General features: G+C 49.5%; 1 protein-coding gene across 1 annotated transcript; it reads left to right on the top strand.

The window, feature by feature from the left end:
• The first annotated feature begins 6,052 nt into the window (after positions 1 to 6,052).
• Positions 6,053 to 21,893, top strand: LGALS3 (galectin 3). The gene is made up of 6 exons (XM_073350060.1): positions 6,053 to 6,656; positions 14,753 to 14,774; positions 16,561 to 16,812; positions 17,639 to 17,727; positions 19,573 to 19,741; positions 21,601 to 21,893. The coding sequence occupies exons 1-6, from the start codon at positions 6,154 to 6,156 to the stop codon at positions 21,754 to 21,756; spliced, it is 1,191 nt and encodes a 396-aa protein (XP_073206161.1). The 5' UTR covers positions 6,053 to 6,153; the 3' UTR covers positions 21,757 to 21,893.
• The last annotated feature ends 141 nt before the right edge of the window (positions 21,894 to 22,034 follow it).

Genomic DNA, 22,034 nt, shown 5'->3' with positions numbered 1-22,034 from the left:
ATTTTAAACAAGGTTTGGTATGCAGCGACCTCAACCTGCTTGGTACCATGGCAAACATGCCATTAACAAGCCTTGTAACCTTTTGTTAAAGACACAGAAAAGAATGCACAACGGTTAAGGCATCTGAACTCTAAAGTAGTAAATAAGGCTTTCATTTTCACAATGTCCTTTGTTCCCTTTCCCTTTAGCTGGAGAGAGTTTTCGAGGTAAAAATCCCTTTGTCTGACAATCTCTTAGTGGGTATCATAGATAGTAATAACTCTCTGCTGGGTAAAAGGAAAGTTAGTTGAGATGAGCTGGAGCCAGGGGTGCTGGAACAATTTGCATAGTGCGGGTGCTGAGAGTCATTGACCCAAACTAAAAACCCTGTGGCTGGAAACCACTTCAAGCCAGGGGGTGCAGTCAGACCTGAGTTCCAGCACCTATGCCAGGAGCTGCAGCGGTTGTTGTTAAGGACAAATCCCATTTCATCCCAGGTGGAGCCAATACAGGTGGCGATGTTATCTGGGTCTCTCGCTCTATCTCTCTGGCCTGGTTTGGTCAGGACATCTCTCAGGACTAGGATGATGAAGGCCTAGGGTCTTAGAAGAGGTGGGGGTGGCAGCCATGATGGTGACCCAGTTCCTTGGTCTGTTCTTCATTATTGTCCCCCCAAACTCTCCTTCTTTCAGGACCTGCGGTGGGGTGTCTGCCCCACATCAGGCCTGAAGGGGTTAAGGTGGCTAGGTGGGCCAATTAACTGCCTAGGCTGCACATGGAGGAGGAGGAGCCAGGAAGCAATGAGGACTAATTAGAGGTGAAGTTCAGCTGTGGAGGAACAGGAGGGGCCTGTCTACAGCCCATTAGCTGAGAACAGGAAGGAATTGTGTAGGCCAATTGCCCTTAGGTTCTGTCTAGCTAAAATTATGAAGAGAATAGTGACAGAAAGATTGGTGGCCTCTTTGGAAAATAATGGCATTACAGATAAGGTGCAGAATGGTTTTAGGAGAGGAAGATGCTCCATTGCTAAATGAGAAATGGGAATACCAAAAAGTATGAGGCACAAGGGCTCCATGATAGCGGTCTTTCTAGGTACTGAAAAGACATATGACATGCGATGGATGGAAGGTTTGTTGTACAAAGTAGGTGCACTAGGGATAAGGGAAAGAATGTATGGGTGGATTAGAGAATTTTTGAGTGAAAGGACCATGCAGGTCTGAGGTGGGAAAGTTACATCCAATATATATAATATTAAAAATGGTACACTACAGGGAAGTATTATCAGCCTGACCTTATTTAATATTATGGTCTAGTTATTACTTAGTCCTGCTTTCAGTGCAGGAGACTGGATTAGATGACCTCGCGAGGTCCCTTCCAGTCCTTAGTATTATCTAGATCATCCCTGACAGGTGTTTGTCCAACCTGCTCTTAAAAATCCCCAAGGATGGAGATTCTACAACCTCCCTAGGCAATTTATTCCAGCGCTTAACCACTCTGACAGTTAGGAAGTTTTTCCTAATGTCCAACCTAAACCGCACTTGCCACAATTTAAGCCCATTGCTTCTTGTCCTATCCTCAGAGGTAAAAAAAACCACAATTTTTCTCCCTCCTCCTTGTAACAACCTTTTATGTACTTGAAAACTGTTATGTCCCCTCTCAGTCATCACTTTTCCAGACTAAACAAACCCATTTTTTCCAGTCTTCCCTCATAGGTCATGTTTTCTAGACCTTTAATCATTTTTGTTGCTCTTCTCTGGACTTTCTCCAATTTGTCCACATCTTTCCTGAAATGTGGCACCCAGAACTGGACACAATACTCCAGTTGAGGCCCAATCAGCGCGGAGTAGAGCGGAAGAATTACTTCTCGTGTCTTGCTTACAACACTCCTGCTAATACATCCCAGAATGATGTTTGCTTTTTTTGCAACAGCGTTACACTGTTGACTCATATTTAGCTTGTGATCCACTATGACCCCCAGATTCCTTTCCACAGTACTCCTTCCTAGGCAGTCATTTCCCATTTTGTATGTGTGCAACTGATTGTTCCTTCCTATGTGGAGTACTTTGCATTTGTCCTTATTGAATTTCATCCAATTCACTTCAGACCATTTCTCCAGTTTGTCCAGTTCATTTTGAATTTTAATCCTATCCTCCAAAGCACTTGCAACCCCTCCCAGCTTGGTATCGTCTGCAAACTTTATAAATGTACTCTCCATGCCATTATATAAATCATTGATGAAGCTATTGAACAGAACCGGACCCAGAACCGATCCCTGCGGGACCCCACTCATTATGCCCTTTCAGCATGACTGTGAACCACTGATAACTACTCTCTGGGAACGATTTTCCAACCAGTTATGCACCCACCTTATAGTAGCTCCATCTAGGTTGTATTTCCCTAGTTTGTTTATGAGACGGTCATGCGAAACAGTATCAAAAGCCTTACTAAAGTCAAGATATACCACGTCTACCCCTTCCCCCCTCCTCCCATCCACAAGGCTTGTTACCCTGCCAAAGAAAGCGATCAGGTTGGTTTGACATGATTTGTTCTTGACAAATCCATGCTGACTGTTATTTATCACCTTATTATCTTCTAGGTGTTTGCAACTTGATTACTTAATTATTTGCTCAATTATCTTTCCGGGTACAGAAATTAAGCTGAGTGGTCTGTAATTCCCCAGTTTGTCCTTATTTCCCTTTTTTATAGATGGGCACTAGATTTGCCCTTTTCCAGTCTTCTGGAATGTCTCCTGTCTTCCATGACTTTTCAAAGATAATCGCTAATGGCTCAGATATCTCCTCAGTCAGCTCCTTGAATATTTTAGGATGCATTTCATCTGGCCCTGGTGATTTGAAGACATCTAATTTGTCTAAGTAATTTTTGACTTGTTCTTTCCCTATTTTAGGCTGTGATCCTCCCACTTTTTGCTGGGGTGGACCCTGCCCCCTTCCCCTCATCTTCTCCCCTAGGCCCCACACCTGGCCAGGCCTGTGTGGAGCCTGTCTGGGGAGTCCGGGCAGTTGTGGGAGCTGTGTGGACCCTCCACCTACCCGCCATGCAGGGGGGCTGAGAGCAGCCTCCCACCCGGCCCAGGGCAGGTGGAGGGTCCGTGACTCTGTGCCAGCTTCCTACAGCTGTCCGTGTCGGGGGAGGGGCACAGAGCTGCTGTCTGGCCATAAAATAAGAGCTGCACGGGCAGCTGTGGGGAGCTGCAGTGGTGTGGACACTCCACCTGCCCTGGGCGGGGGGCCGGGGGCAGAGACACGGGCTGAGGGCTGCTCTCCTCGGGCCCCCTGCACTGCGAGCAGATGGAGGGTCCACTGAGGGCTCCCCACAGCTGCCCATGCTTTCTTATCATGGCTGGGCTGCAGCTCTGACCCCCCCATCCCCCCACTGGGTCGAGCTGCGCGGGAAGCTGTGGGGAGCCTGGGTCCCTGCTCCTGTCCTAGGCGGAGGCAGGGGGCTGATTTCAGCCCCACCCCACCCCAGGCAATGGGGATCAGGCCCCCTGACCCTGCTCCGGCTTCCACTTTGGCCAGGGGTGGGGCCTTGGGGGTGGGGGGAAGGCTCTGGCGCCCTTGGGACATTGTGACTTAACCAAGAATCTTTTTAAAATAAATAGACACTAAGATGGACTATGTGCCCTCAGTAAGGTGGTCGCTTTTCTGGGTATGCTGGGGCTTTGATAAAGAAAGGGAAAAGCTTTTTGAGGAATTCAAACATCTTAAGGTTAAAAAACCCATACATTATTATTTAGTAAAAGCACCAGGGAAATGGAGCGTTATTAGAAAGGGGCTGCTACATTACCTGAAAGACACGGGGCAGAGCCAGGGGATATAATCTGCAAAGCCTTGAGGAATTATAGTTGGTGGTAACCACAGACTATTTAGTCAAGTCTGCTTTGCCCTAAAAAAAAAGGAAAAGAGCGAAGGCAAGGTAGGAAGTAGCCCATGGGGATACAGCAGTAAAGGTTTAGGACAGTGCAGATCTTGATGGCATGTTGTAGGGTCCCTGGGCTGGAACCCAGTGTGGAGGTAGGCCTGAGTTCCCCTACCAGCCATTGGGGAAGAGGCTTGGTTAAGGAGCAGTGGGTCATCATGCAAGACTTTGATACATGCACCCACCCACGGAAGAGGAAAATTACTATGACCTGACCGGAGGGCCAAGCCACAAAACGGGAGCAGTTGAGTCTTGAAAGAGCCAGACTGAGAGAAGGGAACCACATTTTCTTATTTACCAAGAATGATCTTCACACAGGGCTTCAGTTATATCAGTAGGCTTTTTTGTTTGGACTAATTCAGTTTTTCCCTCTGGCTTTCTTGTGCCTCCTTAAAACATTCTTTATTAAAAATATCTTGACCTACTTTTCATGGTCAATTGCCAAGCAGGCAAAAACTTCTAGGCCCGGTTGTCGCAAAAGACTTTTATTGCTCGAGGTGCTGATACGGACACCCCCTGGCCCGCAGCGTTTGAGCTCCCTGACTTAGGGCAGAAGGTCTGTTGACACACACAGTCAGTGAGTTATTGGTTGCAGCTGGGAAGCAGGACAGTCATGTGGGCATATTGTTGGTTTTGTTATGCAGCAACAATGCTTGGGCACAGCCAGTTTAGCTTGCACACCTTGGAAGGTGACCTGCGATGGGGAAAAACAAGTTTGGTGCCTTTTTTTTTTGCTTCTTTCTGATGAGGGAAGGGAGGGCTGAAAGGGGTGGGTTTTCAGGTTATTTTTTGACATGAGAAATTCAGGCCTGGTGTAGCCTGTTTTTGTGGACAGCTGGTGAAGTGGTTGGGATATGGGACCCCACAGAGGTCTGCATTTAGATTAGGAAATGTTACCGTGTTTGAACCTGGCCGGGAGTGCTTGAGTTAGCTGGCACCAGGCTGAAAGCAGCATCATTAGCTCAGGTTCTCCCAATCAGTAGGAAGAGAAGCCCACGGCTACCCTGGAAGCCAGAGCTGATTAATTCAGAGGAAAACTGATTTTTATTCACTCTGTTTAAAACATGGGGGCTTGTTCTTTAACACCTATTTCACACACATGCTTAGTGAACAGTGGGGAAGGAAAACTCCCCTTGGTAAAGGGTCCATCCATGCCCCAGCCATTACTTTATCTCAAGCATGGGCGCCAGGTTTGTATAATTTTTGATGGTGCCCAGAACGGGTCCAAGCAGAGCCATCCTGTCCATAGGACGGACCGGGGCAACCAGCCTGGGCACCCTGCTTTGGGGGGCCCCGTGCTTCAGGGGGACACGGGGTCCAGGGCGGCCTGGAGGGTTAGCGGGGGGCCTGGCACTGGCAGCAGTGAGCACCTGGCCCCAGCCCACCTCACCCTGCCCCACGCCGCCGGCTCCCAACGTTGTTCAGGGGAGGGGGCGGAAGCCCAAAAGAGGCAGGGTGGGGGCTTGGGGGAAGGGGTGGAATGGGGGCTGAGCAGGAGCGGGAAGAGGCGGGGCAGGCTGGGGTCCAGGGTGGCCTGGGGAGTTAGCGGGAGGCCTGGCGCTGGCCTCAGTGAGCGAAGTGCAGGGGCCCCCAAAGCACGGGGCCCAGGGCAGTTGGTCCGGTCTGTCCTACGGAGGGGACGGCTCTAAAAATATAAGCCCAAACATTGGTGGAGCTGGGCCTATGTTCCTGAATATTGGTGGAGCACGGGCCCATATAACTCTCCGCCTCTGATCTCAAGTGCAGTTCAGTCTGAGGGACAGCTCCCATTTCAAGTCCCCGACCCCCTCCCTTTGGCGGTTCACCCTCATTGATACCGCCAGCAACAAAGCAGCACATGAAGTTGGAGGCATTTCCAGGGCACGAAGGTCTCCCACAGCAACATCACTGCAGTTTCCTTCCTTAATCATTTGTTGGAGGCCCTGGCTTGGGGCTTTCCCTGTGCCCCACCTTCTGTTCCACCCACTGGCCCTGGCAGGCTGAGTCCTGCCCCGTCTCCACGCGCTAAGGAAACTCCCTGCTGGCTCCAAGGGAGGGAGACTTCTAGAGAGGACAGAGAGGCGCAAGCTTGACGGCCCTGCTACTCCTACGGTAAGGGAAGCGAAGCGGAATGAAAGCGAAGCGTTCTCAGGCCTTCTATCCATCACAGAGAAGCCATGAGAGGGCGGGGATCCTGCTTCGGCCCCTCTGTGTAGATTATCTTGCAAGGCTCAGTCCCCGCTCTGCAAAACTGGAATGGGGGGGAAGCGAGCTGCAGGCAGGAGCCCAGCCTGGTGTCCACACTCGCTCCCTGGCCTGGCCAGCACCGTAACCCCAGCACCCCGGGAACACGCTGCGAGGGTGCACACGCAGGAGCGAGATCTCCGCAGTTCAGGCTGCGAGTGGCTCGTGTGGACAAGAGGCAGCTTGCCCAGCCCGTCCCGGTGGGGTCCCCCCCTCTCCCTGCCCCGGCAGAGAGCTGCAGGCAGGGGGCGGCGATCCGTCCCGACCCCCTGCCGGCGGGGCGGCCGCTTTCCCGCACCCATCTGGGGCCTGCGCCCTCCCACCTGTTCACAAGGAGGCGCCGCAAAGTCCCCACGATCCCCGGACCCCGGGACGGGCGCCTGGCCCCCGGCTCCCCCGCGGCTCCGGCTCCGGCTCTTCCAGCGGCCGGGGCAGATGCCGATCCGGTTCGGCGGCCGCGGGGCGGAGCCGGGCCGCCCGGCCAGTGCCAGCCCGGGGTCCGCGGCAGCCGGCAGGTGAGCCGGGCCGGGGGCGCAGCCTCCCCCGGGGCAGGGCGGCCCCGGCTTCCTGGGGAGGTGCCCGCCCGCTGCCCACGAGCTGTCCCTGGGGCGCCGCGGGGAAGCGGGGGCTGCCTGCCGCGGGGCTGGGGCCCCGTCCGGGGAGGTCCTGGCTGGCGCTGGGCTGGGGTCCGCCCCGGTCCTCACCCCTCCCCGCAGCGAAGGCAGCCTTGTGCCGCGGCTCAGCCAGCGGTAGCCCCCACTGAGCCTCCAGCTGATGAGGGGAGCGAGGGATCCCCAGAGGCCCCTGTGCGGTGCTGCCCAGCCTCTGCTCTGTGACACGCCCCCCCTTTCTCATGTGGGGAAACTGAGGCACGGTGGGGGTAAGTGACTTGCCTGTGACAGGATTAGAATCAATCTGGGCCCTGTGTCTAGTCCATGGAGTCTGCCTCTCAACGAAACTATCGGGCCCTTCTGTGCGGCGAATGTAAATCCTCTGTTTCCCCCTTTTTGGTCCCCTGCTTGTGTGAGTGTGACTAGCACAAATGAATAGCATTAGGAACCGGCCACCTGGCTGTGGGTTTATTTACATCCAGAGTCAACACGTCTGTTAAATCTGTTGTGGTAATGAAAGGTGCCCCTTATGCTTTGCGTTGCTTGGAAATAGAAACAGCTGTGTAATCCCTATGCATTATGTGTGTATTGTAGGTGTGTGTCCCTCCCTATGTGGTGCGTGTGTGTAGTAGGTGTGTATTACTCCCTATGCACTGTGCATCCCTCTCTGCTTTTCCGCTTTTCCACTCCCTATGGCTATACAAGCCTTTTAGCTGATGAGATTCAGGAATATTAAAATGGCCAGTCCATTCCTTAATCAGGCGGAGGAATAGGTGTCTCTTGATCTGTAGCTCTTCCCCCTGTTGAATGTCTCTGAGCTGGCTTTGGTCCTGCTTCTACTGAGTTCAATGGCAAAATTCCTGTGCCTTTCAATAGGAGCAGGATCGAACATTTATATTCATGTTTGTGTTTGGTTGTGAGATGTGTAGCCTAGGATGGTGGTCCTCAACTTTTTCCATACCAGGGTCCCCCTTTCAACACTGTGATCCCTGGCCTCTAGCTGGGATCCCTCCTGGCAGGGTGGTCATGCCCACCCAAGCTGAGAATTCATGCCCTAAGACACAGACCAGAAAGTAATGCGTGTGTCCTAAAATTGAAGACCGCTGCTAGTGTAACACCCAGGGGTGTAGATGTAAGCACACAAGCTAGTGATTTAAAAGGTTCTTAAATCAGTATTAACTTGCCCACGTTGCGGGTACCTTATAGTAAGTATCAGCTTAGATAGTAATAAACACTATGAGCATGCGATGTGAATGCCAGGAACGCTGATCATTTCATTTCCTGGCATTCCTGTGTTCATTGCAGCCTGATTGCTGTATTAGCCGAGGGTTTTGTATTGAATTCTCCTTTCTAAAAATGGAGGCAGGCGGGTGGGCATGCTGCGGGGCAACTGGGGTTGTGCAACTGAGCGACTGGGTTCACCTCAAACTTTCCGAAATACAAAGGTCTGAGGCCAAGCATGGAAAGGGTTAGCCCATGAGGGGAGATTTGGGGGGAGCTATGAGTGGAAAAAGTGGTTGTAATGAACTTTGTCATGTGACTTCAATCCCTGTGTTTCTGAATCTTCACCCTCCCTTGGGTGTGTGCATATACACACAGCCCTGGATCCGTGGGTGGGCGGAAAAGCAGCCTGCAGGGTGAGGGATCTCAAAGGGCCACAGGCTGGCGTTCTGTTTCCTCCAGCAGCAGCTGTTCGAGGCAGCCAAAGAGCAGAGTGTCAGCTGCTTGTCACAGCATGCAGGGGGCGGAAGGAGAGCTTGCTGATGGTGGAATTGCTATAGAGCCATCTGTGTGTGTGTGTGGGGGGGGATTCCTGGTGTTTCTGAGACAATCCTTTGATGGTGCCTGGCTCATGGCGCATTGAAACCCAAGGGTTAATTAGACCTTTCGCTATGGCTCTGAAAACCATAATAGCCTTTGCTGACAAAACATTATTATCTATACAGAGTTATTGTTCAAATGTCAAACAAAACGTTCCTGTAGGGGTGAGGAGACATGAGTTGTTGTTGGTCTGCACAGAGCACGAGGAAGGGATGTTGCCACCTCTCTCAGCTTTGTCATGAGTTTCAGGATATTTGGTGTCTCCACCTAAAGCCCCAGCTCTGGGAGTCACATGATGACGTGAGAATCGGATTCCATTTGAAACAGGATGCTTCTAGCCCTTACAGCTGCAGAGACAATCCCGAAAAAGTGAATACTAAAGATGTAAAAAGCTGAAGGCAAATACAAGGAACCCAAAAAGGAATATTTGGCATAAAAATTGAGATTTAAAAAAAACCATGTCCTGATTTTAGGGAGCCCTGATCGTTAGGCTTAGGAACACTCAGGTTGGGAGTACTGATCAGGGCAAAAATTCTCATAATCTGTGTAGCAGATGGACCAGATCTCCAGTGGCATCATTAAGGTGTTGCCTCTCAGGATGGGAGTCTTGTTCAACTGTTCTTCCCCCCGTTGACACGCGAAATGTAAGGCCCTAATCATCTGCACATGGAATCCCCCCTGACTTCAGTAAGAGTTTATTATTTACGAAAGCACCCAGCGGTAACCTGATACCTCGCAATGCAGGCTTGCAAGATAGGGCCTGAAGTCCTTGCGTGGACTTCAGTGGGCTTTGGATCAGACATCCAGGCCTCACGGTATTGATTTGTCAGAGACAAAACACCACCTCCAGCTTTGCCAGTTCAGCATGGCACGGGGCAGACAGACAAACGCCACCTGGGCTGGATTACCAGTGCCATAGCACACTCTCAACCTGCAGGCTGGATGTCTCGCAGCTTGAGAACTCGGCCTCCGGCTCTGTGTTGTAATTTGTTGTGTTCAATAGGAGGAGTCTTCCAGTCTCAACAACAACACCGCAGAATTGGAGAGCTTCATGCAAACCTCTGGGGGGGATGGGGGTAAAGAAATGGGGACTGAAATGGTTTGTGTCCCTTTCAGTAGCGCTTTGGCCCATGCTTTTAACCAGGGGAAGGAGTTGTCGTTTGTGCTTCGTTCCTTCCAGCGGTTTGCCCCTGAGCTACACGGAGAGCATTCAGATGTCCCTGTGTGTCTACGCTGAACGAAAGGGGAACCCCACTCTGAATTAGCTGCGCTATTCGGTTCTGTTCCACTGTAGCTCTGATGTTCCCTCCTCATTCTGAGGCTGCTGTCCCATCATCTTGTCTGCTGGTGGGCCAGCTCGTCCCAAAGTGACTGGACATACTGTGTGACCTTGGCCAAGTCACTTCTCCCCTCCCCCCATCGGGCCTCAGTTTCCCCTCCCATCTTTTGTCTGTCTTAGCTGTTTAGGTTATAAACTGTTCCAGATAGGAATTGTCTCTCACTATGAGCTTCTCTGTGCTAGAAAAGTGGGTTGAGGTTAGGTTGGAGTGTGTTAACTAACCTCCACTTATCTACAACTTGTCCTTGTGTGGCTACATTGCAACATCCCTTGCCTTCCCAGAGCAGGTCCAAATATACCCATTATTCTAGCATAGACCCACCCTAGGTTGTGTACAGCACCTAACACAAGGGGCCCCCTGATATCGTTTGGATCTTCCAGGTGCTTACCATAATACAGATCAATAATTGTATATGCACTGTTGCTCATAGGGCAATTTTTGCGTTCACACTTGTGCTTCCAGTTGATTGAATTAATGTATTCAAATGTGTTTTGCATGGTGGAATTTCTAGCATCTGTGAGTGTGCAAAAATTGCAGATCCTGGTGTGTGCACACTGAGAAGTGGAGGCTATCTTATACTATTAGTTGCTGCATTGTGGCCGTAATAGTAGTTAATACTCTTAAACACTGATTTGCATAATTATCAACTCTCCTATGGATGGATACGGTGATGGGATCAGTTTCTGGTGAGGGGAAGTCAGAGTTATTGCATATCCCTGTTTGTGTTCATTTAGACTGAAATCTTCAAGGCACGTGCAGTGAGGGTCTACTGCAAGGGTGGGCAAACTTTTTGGCCCGAGTTCCACATCTGGGTATGGAAATTGTATGACGGGCCATGAATGCTCATGAAATTGGGGGTTGGGATGTGGGAGGTGGTGAGGGCTACGGCTGGGGGTGTGGGCTCTGGGGTAGGGCCAAAAATGAGGAGTTCAGGGTACGGGAGGGGGTTCCGAGCTGGGGCAGGGGTTTGGGGTGTGGGGAGGGGGGTCTGACTGGGGGCGTGGGCTCTGGGATGGGGCTGGGGATGAGGGGTTGGGGTTGCAGGAGGGTGCTCCGGACAGGCTCTGGGTGCTTCCCTCAAGCAGCTCCCGGAAGCAGCGGCATGTTTCTCTACAGCTCCTATGCAGAGGGGCAGTCAGGCAGCTCTGCGTGCCGCCCTGTCCGCAGGCACCACCCCTGAAGCTCCCATTGGCTGCGGTTCCAGGCCAATGAGAGTGCAGGGGCGGCGCTTGGGGCAGGGGCAGTGTGTGGAGCCCCCTGGCTGCCCCTACATTTGGGAGCTGGAGAGGGGACATGCTGGAGCGCCGGAGAGGGGCGAGCCCTGGACCCTACTCCCCGGTGGGAGCTCGAGGGCCGGATTAAAACATCTGAAGGGCCGGATGCAGCCCCCGGGCAGTAGTTTGCCCACCCCGGTCTACTGCATAGTTGTTATTTGTGTTACGGTAGCACCTAAGAGCCCTGGTCAAGGACCAGGACCCCAGTGTGCTAGGTGCTGTACAAACACAGAACAAAAAGACAGGACAAAACAAAAGAATTGGCCCCATGTTACTGGCTGCGTTGCAGTGATTCCTGCTTCTGGCAGAGGATGTACGTGCAGTTCAGCCAAGCAGCTAACAAAGACGTTCTCTGTCCCAGCTCAGTGCCAGTGTAACTATTTCTGTTGCTGGGTAAATTTAATTCTTTCCTTTGCTGGCCTCAGTGCCGCTCATGTTTGGAGCCCGATTTTGGTTCTCTTTGATGGAATTCACAAAAAGAAAAGGAGGACTTGTGGCACCTTAGAGACTAACCAATTTATTTGAGCATAAGCTTTCATGAGCTACAGCTCACTTCACAGTATGCATCTGATGAAGTGAGCTGTAGCTCACGAAAGCTCATGCTCAAATAAATTGGTTAGTCTCTAAGGTGCCACAAGTCCTCCTTTTCTTTTTGTGAATACAGACTAACATGGCTGTTATTCTGAAACCTTTGATGGAATTGTTCATCTAAAAAGCAGGTGCAGTTTTGAGTGGCAGGGATGTAAAATGAGGACTGATGCTCTGTTAACAACTTAGGGGCCGACCCTGCTCTCTCTGAAGTCAGTGGGAGTTTTTCAGCTAGTATACTGCTAGAGAGGTAGTATAGCTCAGTGGCTAGAACACTGGTCTGGGACTCAAAGGACCTAAGTTTATTCCTGGCTCTGCCACTGTTCTGCCGGGTGACTTTGGGCAAGTCACTTCACGGCTCTGTGCCTCAGTTTCCCTGTCTGTAAAATGGGGATAATGATGCCTCCTTTGTAAAGCACTTTTGATGAAAAGCGCAAGATCAAGCTGGGAATTTTATCACTGTACAGCATTATCTGACACGCTGAGATAAGCTAGTCGTATGCTATAACCAAACTTTCTTTATTATTAATGGAAGGAGAATCCTACTCCATCTGAGAGCAGTTGATCAAAATGGGTGAAGTCCTGACTCATATTTGTGCCACGCATTAGCTGAAGGCTACACAAATCAGCCAAGCATTTTTTCCAAGAGAAGTTACTGTGGAAATATCCCTGAACTTAACTTTTTTTTTTTTTTTTTTAAATCCATTACGTAGTTTGTGGTTTTTGCTCCAAAAACTTTGGGCTGCCTTTTTTTTAAAGTATGTCAAAACATCCTCTGTGGTGGGGGATGGGAGGTGAAACAGTCTCTGGGTTTTGTACTTGTGTCTCCTAGGATAAGAGTCGCAACCACTCACATGACGAATGGAGATGAAAACTTGTTATGCATCTGAACAATTGAAACAAGCTGTTCCGTTGTGCGACTTAAAATGCAGCTACAGTCAGGGGAACGAAATAAAATGACACCTTCTTATTGCACAAGGCTGCTGTGTGTCTGGGGCAGGTCTGCCCACTTCACTAACACAAACCATCTTCTGCAGCTCGCGGCTGGAGCGGGCTGCATTCTGTTCTGCCTAATGCACTACGCTGAATTCCTCTCACGCACTGTTTGCTCTGGCTCCTGCACCTTACTTGTCTGTATTGGTCTAAATCAGACACTTGCAATTCCTCCAGGCAGAGACTTTGTCTTGCTATGTGACTGTAAAGGGTCCTGCATTCCTGTAGCACTATAGAAATAATAACTAAAGTGCTAGCAAATCTCTGGTTGCAAAATCTTCATTCCTGGAAGCAGGAAGAACTGAATCGGTGGGACTTCTCTTTTCTTTCTTCCTATGGAGTTTTCAATTTGGCAGAAGTCTTGATTTGCAAAGATAACAAACTTGATGTGGTCCTTATTTACAGACTGAATAAATAGCATCAAAGCTCCATCCATATAGTCATGTCTGTAACTATAACTGTGTTACCACTTACTGATACAAATCGATTTCCAACTGTGATGGCCAGAGGAAAACATTGTGATGAAAAGTATTTGACAAAAAGGAGAATTTAAAGCTGACTACTCTTAGTGTAGCTCTATCTTTTGCTTCTTATGCACTGCGCAGGGCCAGATTCTGATTTCTGTAACACTGATGTAGAGCCAGAGTAACTTCATTGACTTCAGGGGAGTTACTCTGGACTTAAATGTAGGGTGACCAGACAGCAAGTGTGAAAAATCGGGACAGGTTGTGGGGGGTAATAGGAGCCTATATAAGAAAAAGACCCCAAAATCAGGACTGTTCCTATAAAATCGGGACACCTGGTCACCCTACACCAATGTCACAAATTTGGTTTCTAGGATATTGGAACTGGCTTTACACTTATCAGAATTGGCAGCCATTCAAAAAAAAAAATAAATAAATCAGAACACAGTTTGTGGAAAGGCTGAAATTTGTTACCTAACAAAGATTCAGTAAGAAACTGTCAGTACAAAAATCATCTCAAGTGCAAATTATACTTATCTGGAAAATGACAGCCAATAGAAACACAGATGTTACAGCCTGTCAGATCTTTTTCATACTGTCTATCTGAGAGCTCCATTAATTAAAAGGTTTCAGAATAGCAGCCATGTTAGTCTGTATTCGCAAAAAGAAAAGGAGGACTTGTGGCACCTTAGAGACTAATCAATTTATTTGAGCATAAGCTTTTGTGAGCTACAGCTCACTTCATTGGATGCTCACTTCTGTTGGAAAGACAGAAATTCGGCCATGCTTGTTCTCTCACTGTGGCCCTGATTCAGCAATATACATCTGCTTAATTTTGAGATGATTGGGATTACTCTGGTGTTTAAGGATGTGCTGAATCAGGACTTGTATAACTGAATAAGCTGCTGTACATGACTGCTGTGTGATTAAACAGTATTTCCTTAACTGGATTTTAAGTCCCCACAGATGATACACTTCAGATTGGTGTCCATCTATCCAGGAAAGATAACTGTATTGATTCAAGTCCCTTACAGCAAAGCCCTTGCCAAGATAATGGCCCTTGCATGCATATCTCAGAATGTAGCAACTATCCATTTAATTTGCAGTCCTTGAGCACTGAAGATTCCAGCGATTATTGGCCTGCTTCCCATTAAGGTCTCAACCCTCGGGGTTAATATAGAGAATAACATCATCTAAGTAAGGAGGCACTAATTTTAAACATTGGTCCAGGTACCAGCAGTGTAACATCTAGTATGGCACTGATATCTTCCCGCTTAATATTTAGATAACAGTGTTTCATATAGATGTCATTAGTCCTTGGTGTAGTTAAGAGACATTCACTCTGGAAGAAGCAATACTCTGAGGTGAAAAGTTGGCAAGCAAGACATAGGGGATATGTTCTTCAGCACATATTAAATATAAACCCGTGTGACTTTTAAAAGTGCAATGCTAAGATCTGTGTCTTATAGATGGAATCTGGGAAAAATGAGTATTAACTGTCTCCTTTGTCTTTGTTTCAGGAAAATGGCAGACGGTTTTTCTGTAAGTGCTGACTTTTTAAACAAAATTCACAGTCTTTGAGCATTATAAACGATATTGCCTTGTACTAAAGCGTACAGTTTTTGTGTGGAAGCTAGAATTTCTCATCTTTTCTAAGCTGTATAGAACTCCTCAAAACTAAATTCAATTCTTAATCTGTACACTTAGTGTTGAAATAATCCCTCCTGGACGTCTCAGGTTGGGCATCCAAAATCAGTGGCTGCTCATGAATATTTAGGGTTGTGTGCACTGTCCCTACTCTCATTGACTTCAGTGGGAAGATTCTCATTGGTGTTAGTGGGAGTGGGACCAGGCTCATCGCCATTATTCTGGCTTTCAATTGTATGTTTATTACCATAAACACAACACAGTGCAGCTTGCTAGAGCTTGATGCTTCCCAGGGTTGTGAGGTACCTTGCTAACACCTGCCCTTAGTGTGAGGGAGTCTTGTCTGTGCCTATTCTGGATCAGCTCCCTGACTCCACTGCCCTCTTGCAACACAAGCTGCCTTCCAGGCCTCTGCAGGCCTTGTGCTCCCTGGACAGGTTAGCAACCCCTGACTCCTCAGAGTGTCCCTCTGAAGTGCCCAGTCCCTGATCCACTGAACACTCACAGAACTCGCATGTCCTCTACTCCCAAGGGAATAGCACACACCAGTTTACAAGATACAACTCAGGACCATCAGTCTGCTGAAAACACAGCACTTAGATATATTTATAGTGAAAACAAGGATAAGTTTATCATCAAAGAGCGGATAGTGAGTAAGAATATTGGAAACAAATGGTTACATATAAAACAAAATTATAACATGCTTTCTAGAGCTTAAACTTAACTCACAAGACTTTTCCTGTCTCAACAGGGTAGCTTACTCCAAGTCCTTTTCCCACTGTTATGGCTGAGATCCCTTTTCAAAAGATCAAGCCTGTTGGCAACGTGCCTTAGAGATTGAAGGGTGCCAAAGCATCTCTCTGCAACACCCCGCCCCCCCCCCGGCAAATATACCAGAACAGATCTTTGAGATTCATCTGAAAACTGGGGTCCCTCCTCCATTTGCCTCTTCCTGTTAATTTCCTTCTGAAGTCTCCACAAGCTCTTCATTAGCATTTGACTCAGTGTGTTAATAGACTTCTACTGTAAGACACACTCAGTGGTCCAGCAGGGAGATAAACGTCTCCTCTTCCTGTCTGGAGAAGTTTCCCTCAAGGGACACTACCTTTGAATGCTCTGCCTTTAAACACAAGGCTTAGAGAACATAATTTGCTGCATACATGTGTAACTCTTCATGTTTTCCATACGGACATCTCACGATGATGATGACCAGTGTGCCAGAGGTTTTTCATTAGAGACCTTACATGACATTATTTTGGTGAACCCAGGGGATCCCCGTGCCCTCTGCCAGTTGGCATTCACAGTCTTTGGGTCATATAGAGAGACTCCAGACTAGCCTGTGCTGGTCCAATCCCTGCCCCTCCTTACCTGCAAGCCAACCTCCCCTTCTTTCTAACCTCCCTAGGGCTCTCTCTCCAATCCCACTCCATGCCACTCTGGATCTCAAGGCTCTGTCGAGTGAGAGGCCAGATCCTGTAGTTTGTGAAACACATTCCAAACCCCCCTCTCCTGGTCAAGAGGTAGATTGATAATGACCCTGCTGTCTGATGTTCTGGTCTCTGCCTGTCCTTTCTCCCTGTAAAGTACCAAGAGACAGAAGCATGTAAGGAATCAAAACAGACTCACATTGGCAGGCAGGATGCAATGGCAGCATACTGACGATGTTTTGTCTTCCATCCAGCTATCTGATGCCTTATCTGGACCCGGTAACACAAACCCAAATGCTCCTCCAAACCAAGGCTGGCCTGCTGCTCCCTGGGGAAATCAACCTGCTGGTCCTTGGGCCTATCCTGGGGCACCGGGGGCCTATCCTGGGGCACCGGGGGCCTATCCTGGGGCACCGGGGGCCTATCCTGGAGCACCTCCTACTGCTCCACAAGTTGGACCTGGATTTGGATCTGCCCCTCAGCCAGGGGGACCTACTGCTCCACTGGTGACAGCTATATAATTTTTGAATAGCTTCCAGTTCTTAGACAATCTGCAGTGTCTGATAGGCTGAGAACAGGCAGGACCTGACTGACTGAGAATGCAGTCGAGTATGAATTAGGAACCGGAGCACATGCTGCTCAATTTTGCAAGGTGCAGAATCCTTCCTGGAAAGTGCAAAGTGCCCTCCTGCCTCCCAGCGTCCGTAGGCATTGAGAGTGCTCGGGCCCCTACAGGATCAGGCCCACAGTGCTGTCACCCAGGCCTTTAGCGCGATATTGTTGCTGCCTGGGAGGTGAAAGTACCAGCATGTGTCCCTGATCCTTCATGGTGAGTAAGGAGATGTTACAGAGCTGGGATCTTGCTGGAAGAAACGGATAGCGCTGAAAAACACCATGCTCCTTGTTGTCACCTTGCATCCAAATGATCCCTGAACATTTTAATTCCTGAGGAACAAGCCACTATTGCAATTTCTAAAACAAACTTCTCAGAAAATACCATTTATGCCCTTTCCAGGCAAACTTGTTTCCTTGACAGAGATCTTAAGTCATTAGCTCCCAGCTACATTTATATTGTAAAGCACCAGTAACTGGGAAGTCTTCAGTCAGCGTCCCTTTAATGCTAGCTAGGGGTGAGAGGAGCTCAGGGGGTAGCTTTCCTACGTGGGTCAGACAGCCGGGTGTCTAACAGTCTCCTGAGGAGCCTGTTGTGTTCCTGCGATTACTGTCGAGTTATGAGAATTTAGGATTTGGCTGCGTATTTTTATATAGGTGGTTTTAAATGTCGGCTACAAGTCCGGTTCTTGCTAATGAAAAGTCTGTGTTTTTTCACAGAGAGTCCCCTTTGACCTGCCCTTGCAGACTGGCCTCGTGCCTCGCTTGTTGATAACAATCGTGGGGACGGTGAATCCGAACCCCTCCAGGTAAAGGGAGACGGAGCAATGAGTATCCCAAACGGAGCCAGGGTGACGATGCCAGGAGGCACGCGCTGTATTAACGATGGCTAGGTTGTGCCTTGCTCTGTGCACCTCTGCAGGAGCAGAAAGGGGAGTCAGAATCCCCCGGACAGCTGGCAGGGGGCGTGTGTGTGAGGGTGCAGGAGTCACTGGGTGCTGTTTGCTGGTTGCTTCCATCAGGGACAGGGCGTGGGTACAGCCGTGTCTCTGTCCTCGCTGGTGTGGGGGCCAGTGCGGCTGAGCTGGCGTAAGGGCTGCCTCGATTTCCTGCTGGGCTAGGCCAGCATTGAATTACTCTGTGGGCAGGGACAGACAACTGAGCCTCTGCGACGTCCACAGCTACTCCTGGCGGGTGCAGCTCACGCCACAGCCCTTGCTCCAGGCGGTGCCTAAAGGCACAGGTCTGTCCTGTTGATGCACCCCAGGGGATCGAAGGGGTTGCTATGACAACTCCGAGTGGAACGTTATTTCTAGCTGTGGCCAAACCCTTCTCCAGCTGGATCTTGGTTAACTCTGGAGAAGCAGGGGGTGTAGCAGCTGAATTCGCACTACAGTCTGATGTGAACAAAACTCCACTTGACCTTTGTGCCCCAGAGCGGCTCCCCTAACGTCCCACTGGGGAGCATCACACAGGCACGACAGGGCCCAATCTGCAGCACTCGGGCGTTACCCCACCAGACAGGCTGATCAGATCAGAGAGGCCACTTGTGGGAGGTGCACGAAGGGCCAAGTGCCCCTCCAGCAGCCAGCCTGGGCGGGGGCCAGAGCCTCTTCCAGCCATGCTGCCCGGTGCAGCGCAGCAGCTGCCTGGGAGAATGTCTGGCTGCAGCAGCGGCAGGCTGCCCCCTGCCCAGGCTCAGTGTCTGGGGACAGGAGCCGACTCTGAGCATGCTGGAGGGGCCTGGGGGGCTCCAACTCACTCAGCACTGTCCTGGAAGCCAAGCCCGGGCGGGAGGCAGCCCAGTTGCATCGAGGTGCTCTCCCAGGCAGCTACTGACTGGCTTAGTACTGCTTAGGCAACATTCAAAAGCAGAAAGCCCTGGAGCCACTCCCGGGCAGCATCCAGGAGTGGCTCCGAGTCCTGGCTGCTAGGGAGAGCCTCTGAACATGCCAGTGGGAGCTGGCCCAGTGGAAGGACAGAGCCCCTCCCCACCCCAGCATGGGGGCCCCAGGCGGGGAGGAGTCACATGGGGAGGTCGCATATCCTCCCTTTTGGTCAGGGTCTAGTCATCTGTAATCTGAACTACACCTCCACGTTTGCTATTTTATCCTAACTCAATGCAGCCTCTGCTTCCTGATGAATTGCCCTTTCATTAAGCAGAAGTTTCTCAAACTATCCATTATAAATGCAAATTGGTGTGTGGAAGGTGCTGTAGAAGCAGCAATTCAGATGAGGGGTTCACTGGGGAAGCCATGATTATGGGGCAGGGATAGTCAACCAGTCAGAGTGTAACGTGTAGTGTCCTGTGTGTTTGTAATTTTAGGCACACTGGGAGCTGCTGACTTGCTAAGTCAGTGAAAGCAGGACCCAGGGCTGCCTGTTTCATTACGATTGTGTAACTTCTCATTCAGGCACCACCCTCCTGAAAGATGAATGCGCTTTTTGGCAGGACAGCAGTTTCTTGACTTTCTGCTTTGGAACGTGGCCTAAGCTGTACTAGAGTCAGTGCAGCCAGAAACGTATTACCTTGTTTTCATGACTTACTCCTCTGCTTTCTGGGCCTAAAGGCAAATGCTGTGGGAAATAGCCTACGAGCTGTACCACAATACAGTTCAGGGGCTGTGGAAAGAGCAGTTATCGATCTCTTGCAGATTTTCACTGGATTTCAAGAAAGGGCATGATATCGCCTTCCACTTTAATCCCCGCTTCAACGAGGAAAACAGACAAGTCATTGTCTGTAATTCAATGATTCAGAATAACTGGGGAAAGGAGGAGAGAACCTCGCCCAGGTTTCCATTTGAAGCTGGCAAACCTTTTAAGGTATAAACTAAACTTTACCCAGCAGGCCTGGTGACTGGTATACCTGGTGCTACACAAACTTTAAATGTGTATTTTCTAAATATCCGCTCCTAAATGCCATATATTGGACAGGAGTGTTCACCGACTCCAGTGCCCCGTTGCAAAGAGTTCACCACCGTGGTACTAACTGGCCCTTGTCTTTAGCAGTCTAGGTGAATGGGCATAAACAAGAAGCTGCCCTTGCAGCCCTACAGCTGGTCCTTCCAGCACGTTCACCCAGCAGCCCTGGGAGGCTCACAGGGCTATTGTCCCTTTTGGTGGATAGAGGACTTAAATTGCCAGGGCTGTCATGCTGGTACCTTTTAACAGCACTAAATTCAAAAGCCACATGCAAGTTACATGCCTTCTGATGCCAGGACTGTGTAAAAGTGATAGTAGCTTCTCTGAGATGCAATGTGACAGATAAGACTAGGGTCCCTACCAGCCAGGGCTGGCCATAGCAGGACAAGCTAAGGGCCATGGAGTAAAGACTTTGCTGCTTGCACAAAGGAGAAAGTCCAGTGAGTCTGGTTATAAAGAAACCTGCTTTTGTAAGGGCCATGTTAAGGTGGGTCTTACCTTAATTGGCAACTTCATAAAATGTATCCATTCCATACCTTTCTCATCCCTCCTGCCAAGGCTCAGGGCACAGCTTTTACCCCCTCAAAACTCCCCCCCACACTCATGTTGCCTCTCTTTAATAGTTACTAAGTGGGCTGCTACACAGAGCTGTAATCATAGGCCTTATGGTGCAGATCAGGGAGGTCTCCCAGCAGATCACAGGGAAAGCCAGCTGATGCAGAAAACTGCTTGTCAAGGAACCCTTTCTACAGAACAGTCTAGTGTTTGGTCAAAGCCAGGCTGACAAGGTAAAGGTGCTGCAACCTCTCAAGGGTTAGCAGGTCCCTGCCTGTCGCCCAGGGGCTGGGGCATAGGATCAAAGGGGTGTGCCTTTGCCTCACCTGGCTAGCTAACACAGGAAAAAGTCTATACCATAGGAAGCAAATGTCCTGTTACCAGTGATTTGCTCTTTGGTTTTATGGTGGCTTGGTGGATAAAAAACAAGCCCTGAAGAAAGTCCTTCTAAGGCCCTGAAGCAGGGAGTGTTTTTTCCCTTCCCTGGCTGGTGAAGCAGCTCCCCAGCTTACACATCACCACTGGAACATATGGAAGTAGAGTTACAGTATTCAGGGCCCCGCTCGCTCAATGTTTAAAACAGCCTTGCAAAGCTGTACTCAGCCCAGGCAAGTAAAACAGCCGGTTGTTGAGCAGGGCTGGTGAGTAGGTGTCTGGACTGCTAGATATTCTTGACCATTTTACAAGGGAGCCTGGGGTTTAACAGGGAACTGTAACTCACAGGATAGCGTGCAGTGGTGGACAAGACTCAGAAGCAAATTTTACTGAACTAGTCCTCATAAGGGAGAAGGGACCGAACAAACACTTGGCTTCAATTCGGGAAAAGGGATGCAGAATTAAGTGCTTGTGAAAGCTATCAGAGCTTGACAGTTAGGTCCCCCGTCCACAGAACTGGCAGAGCATGGATGTCAGCCTCACGGCAAAGCTTTCCCGACAGCTCTGGAGCGATGAGGGCGCGTGAGGGATACTTTGATCAGTGGAATGGCAGCAGAAAGGCGAATGGCCATTTTTTTGCGATAGACACTTACTCTCCCAGTACCAACTTGTTTCACAACCGCTGCTAGCTGATGCCAGTGGGACAATGGCTCCCAGTCACTATTAACCTAGGCTTGATTCAGAACAGTGGCCACAGTCCCTGTAGCCTGACAGACAATCCCTGAAACAAATGCCATGTTAAACTCATCTGTCTGACTCACATTTTTCAGATCCACATTCTGTGTGAGACAGACCATTTCAAGGTAGCTGTCAACGATGCTCATTTGCTGCAGTTCAGCTACCGGATGAAGAACCTGAATGAAATCACCAAACTCAGCATTGCTGGGGACATCTCGCTCACCAGTGTTATGCCCGCTATGATATGAGTGGTGTTTTGTAGTGTGACCGTCACACCAAGAAACATGCTCTGGTCACGTCCTGAGTAGCAGTTAACCTTTACAAAAAAGGAGCTGGCTTCATTTATCCTTTGTACAATAAACTTAATAAAAATACTCGTACTAGACGTGAAATTTGCTTCCATGTTATTTAAAATGGGTAGCAGAAAATGGTACAAAAAGCTTTCCTAGCAACTCACAGAAGTTTAAATAGGGCAAGAATTTAGGCAATGCATATTAAAGGCCAGAAGGGGTGTCTACCAGTGGAC

The sequence above is a fragment of the Lepidochelys kempii genome, chromosome 6 (assembly GCF_965140265.1).
Source record: "Lepidochelys kempii isolate rLepKem1 chromosome 6, rLepKem1.hap2, whole genome shotgun sequence".
Classification (NCBI taxonomy): domain Eukaryota; kingdom Metazoa; phylum Chordata; order Testudines; family Cheloniidae; genus Lepidochelys; species Lepidochelys kempii.
Note: the sequence above shows the minus strand (reverse complement) of the source record. Positions and strands in the feature narration are given on the sequence as shown.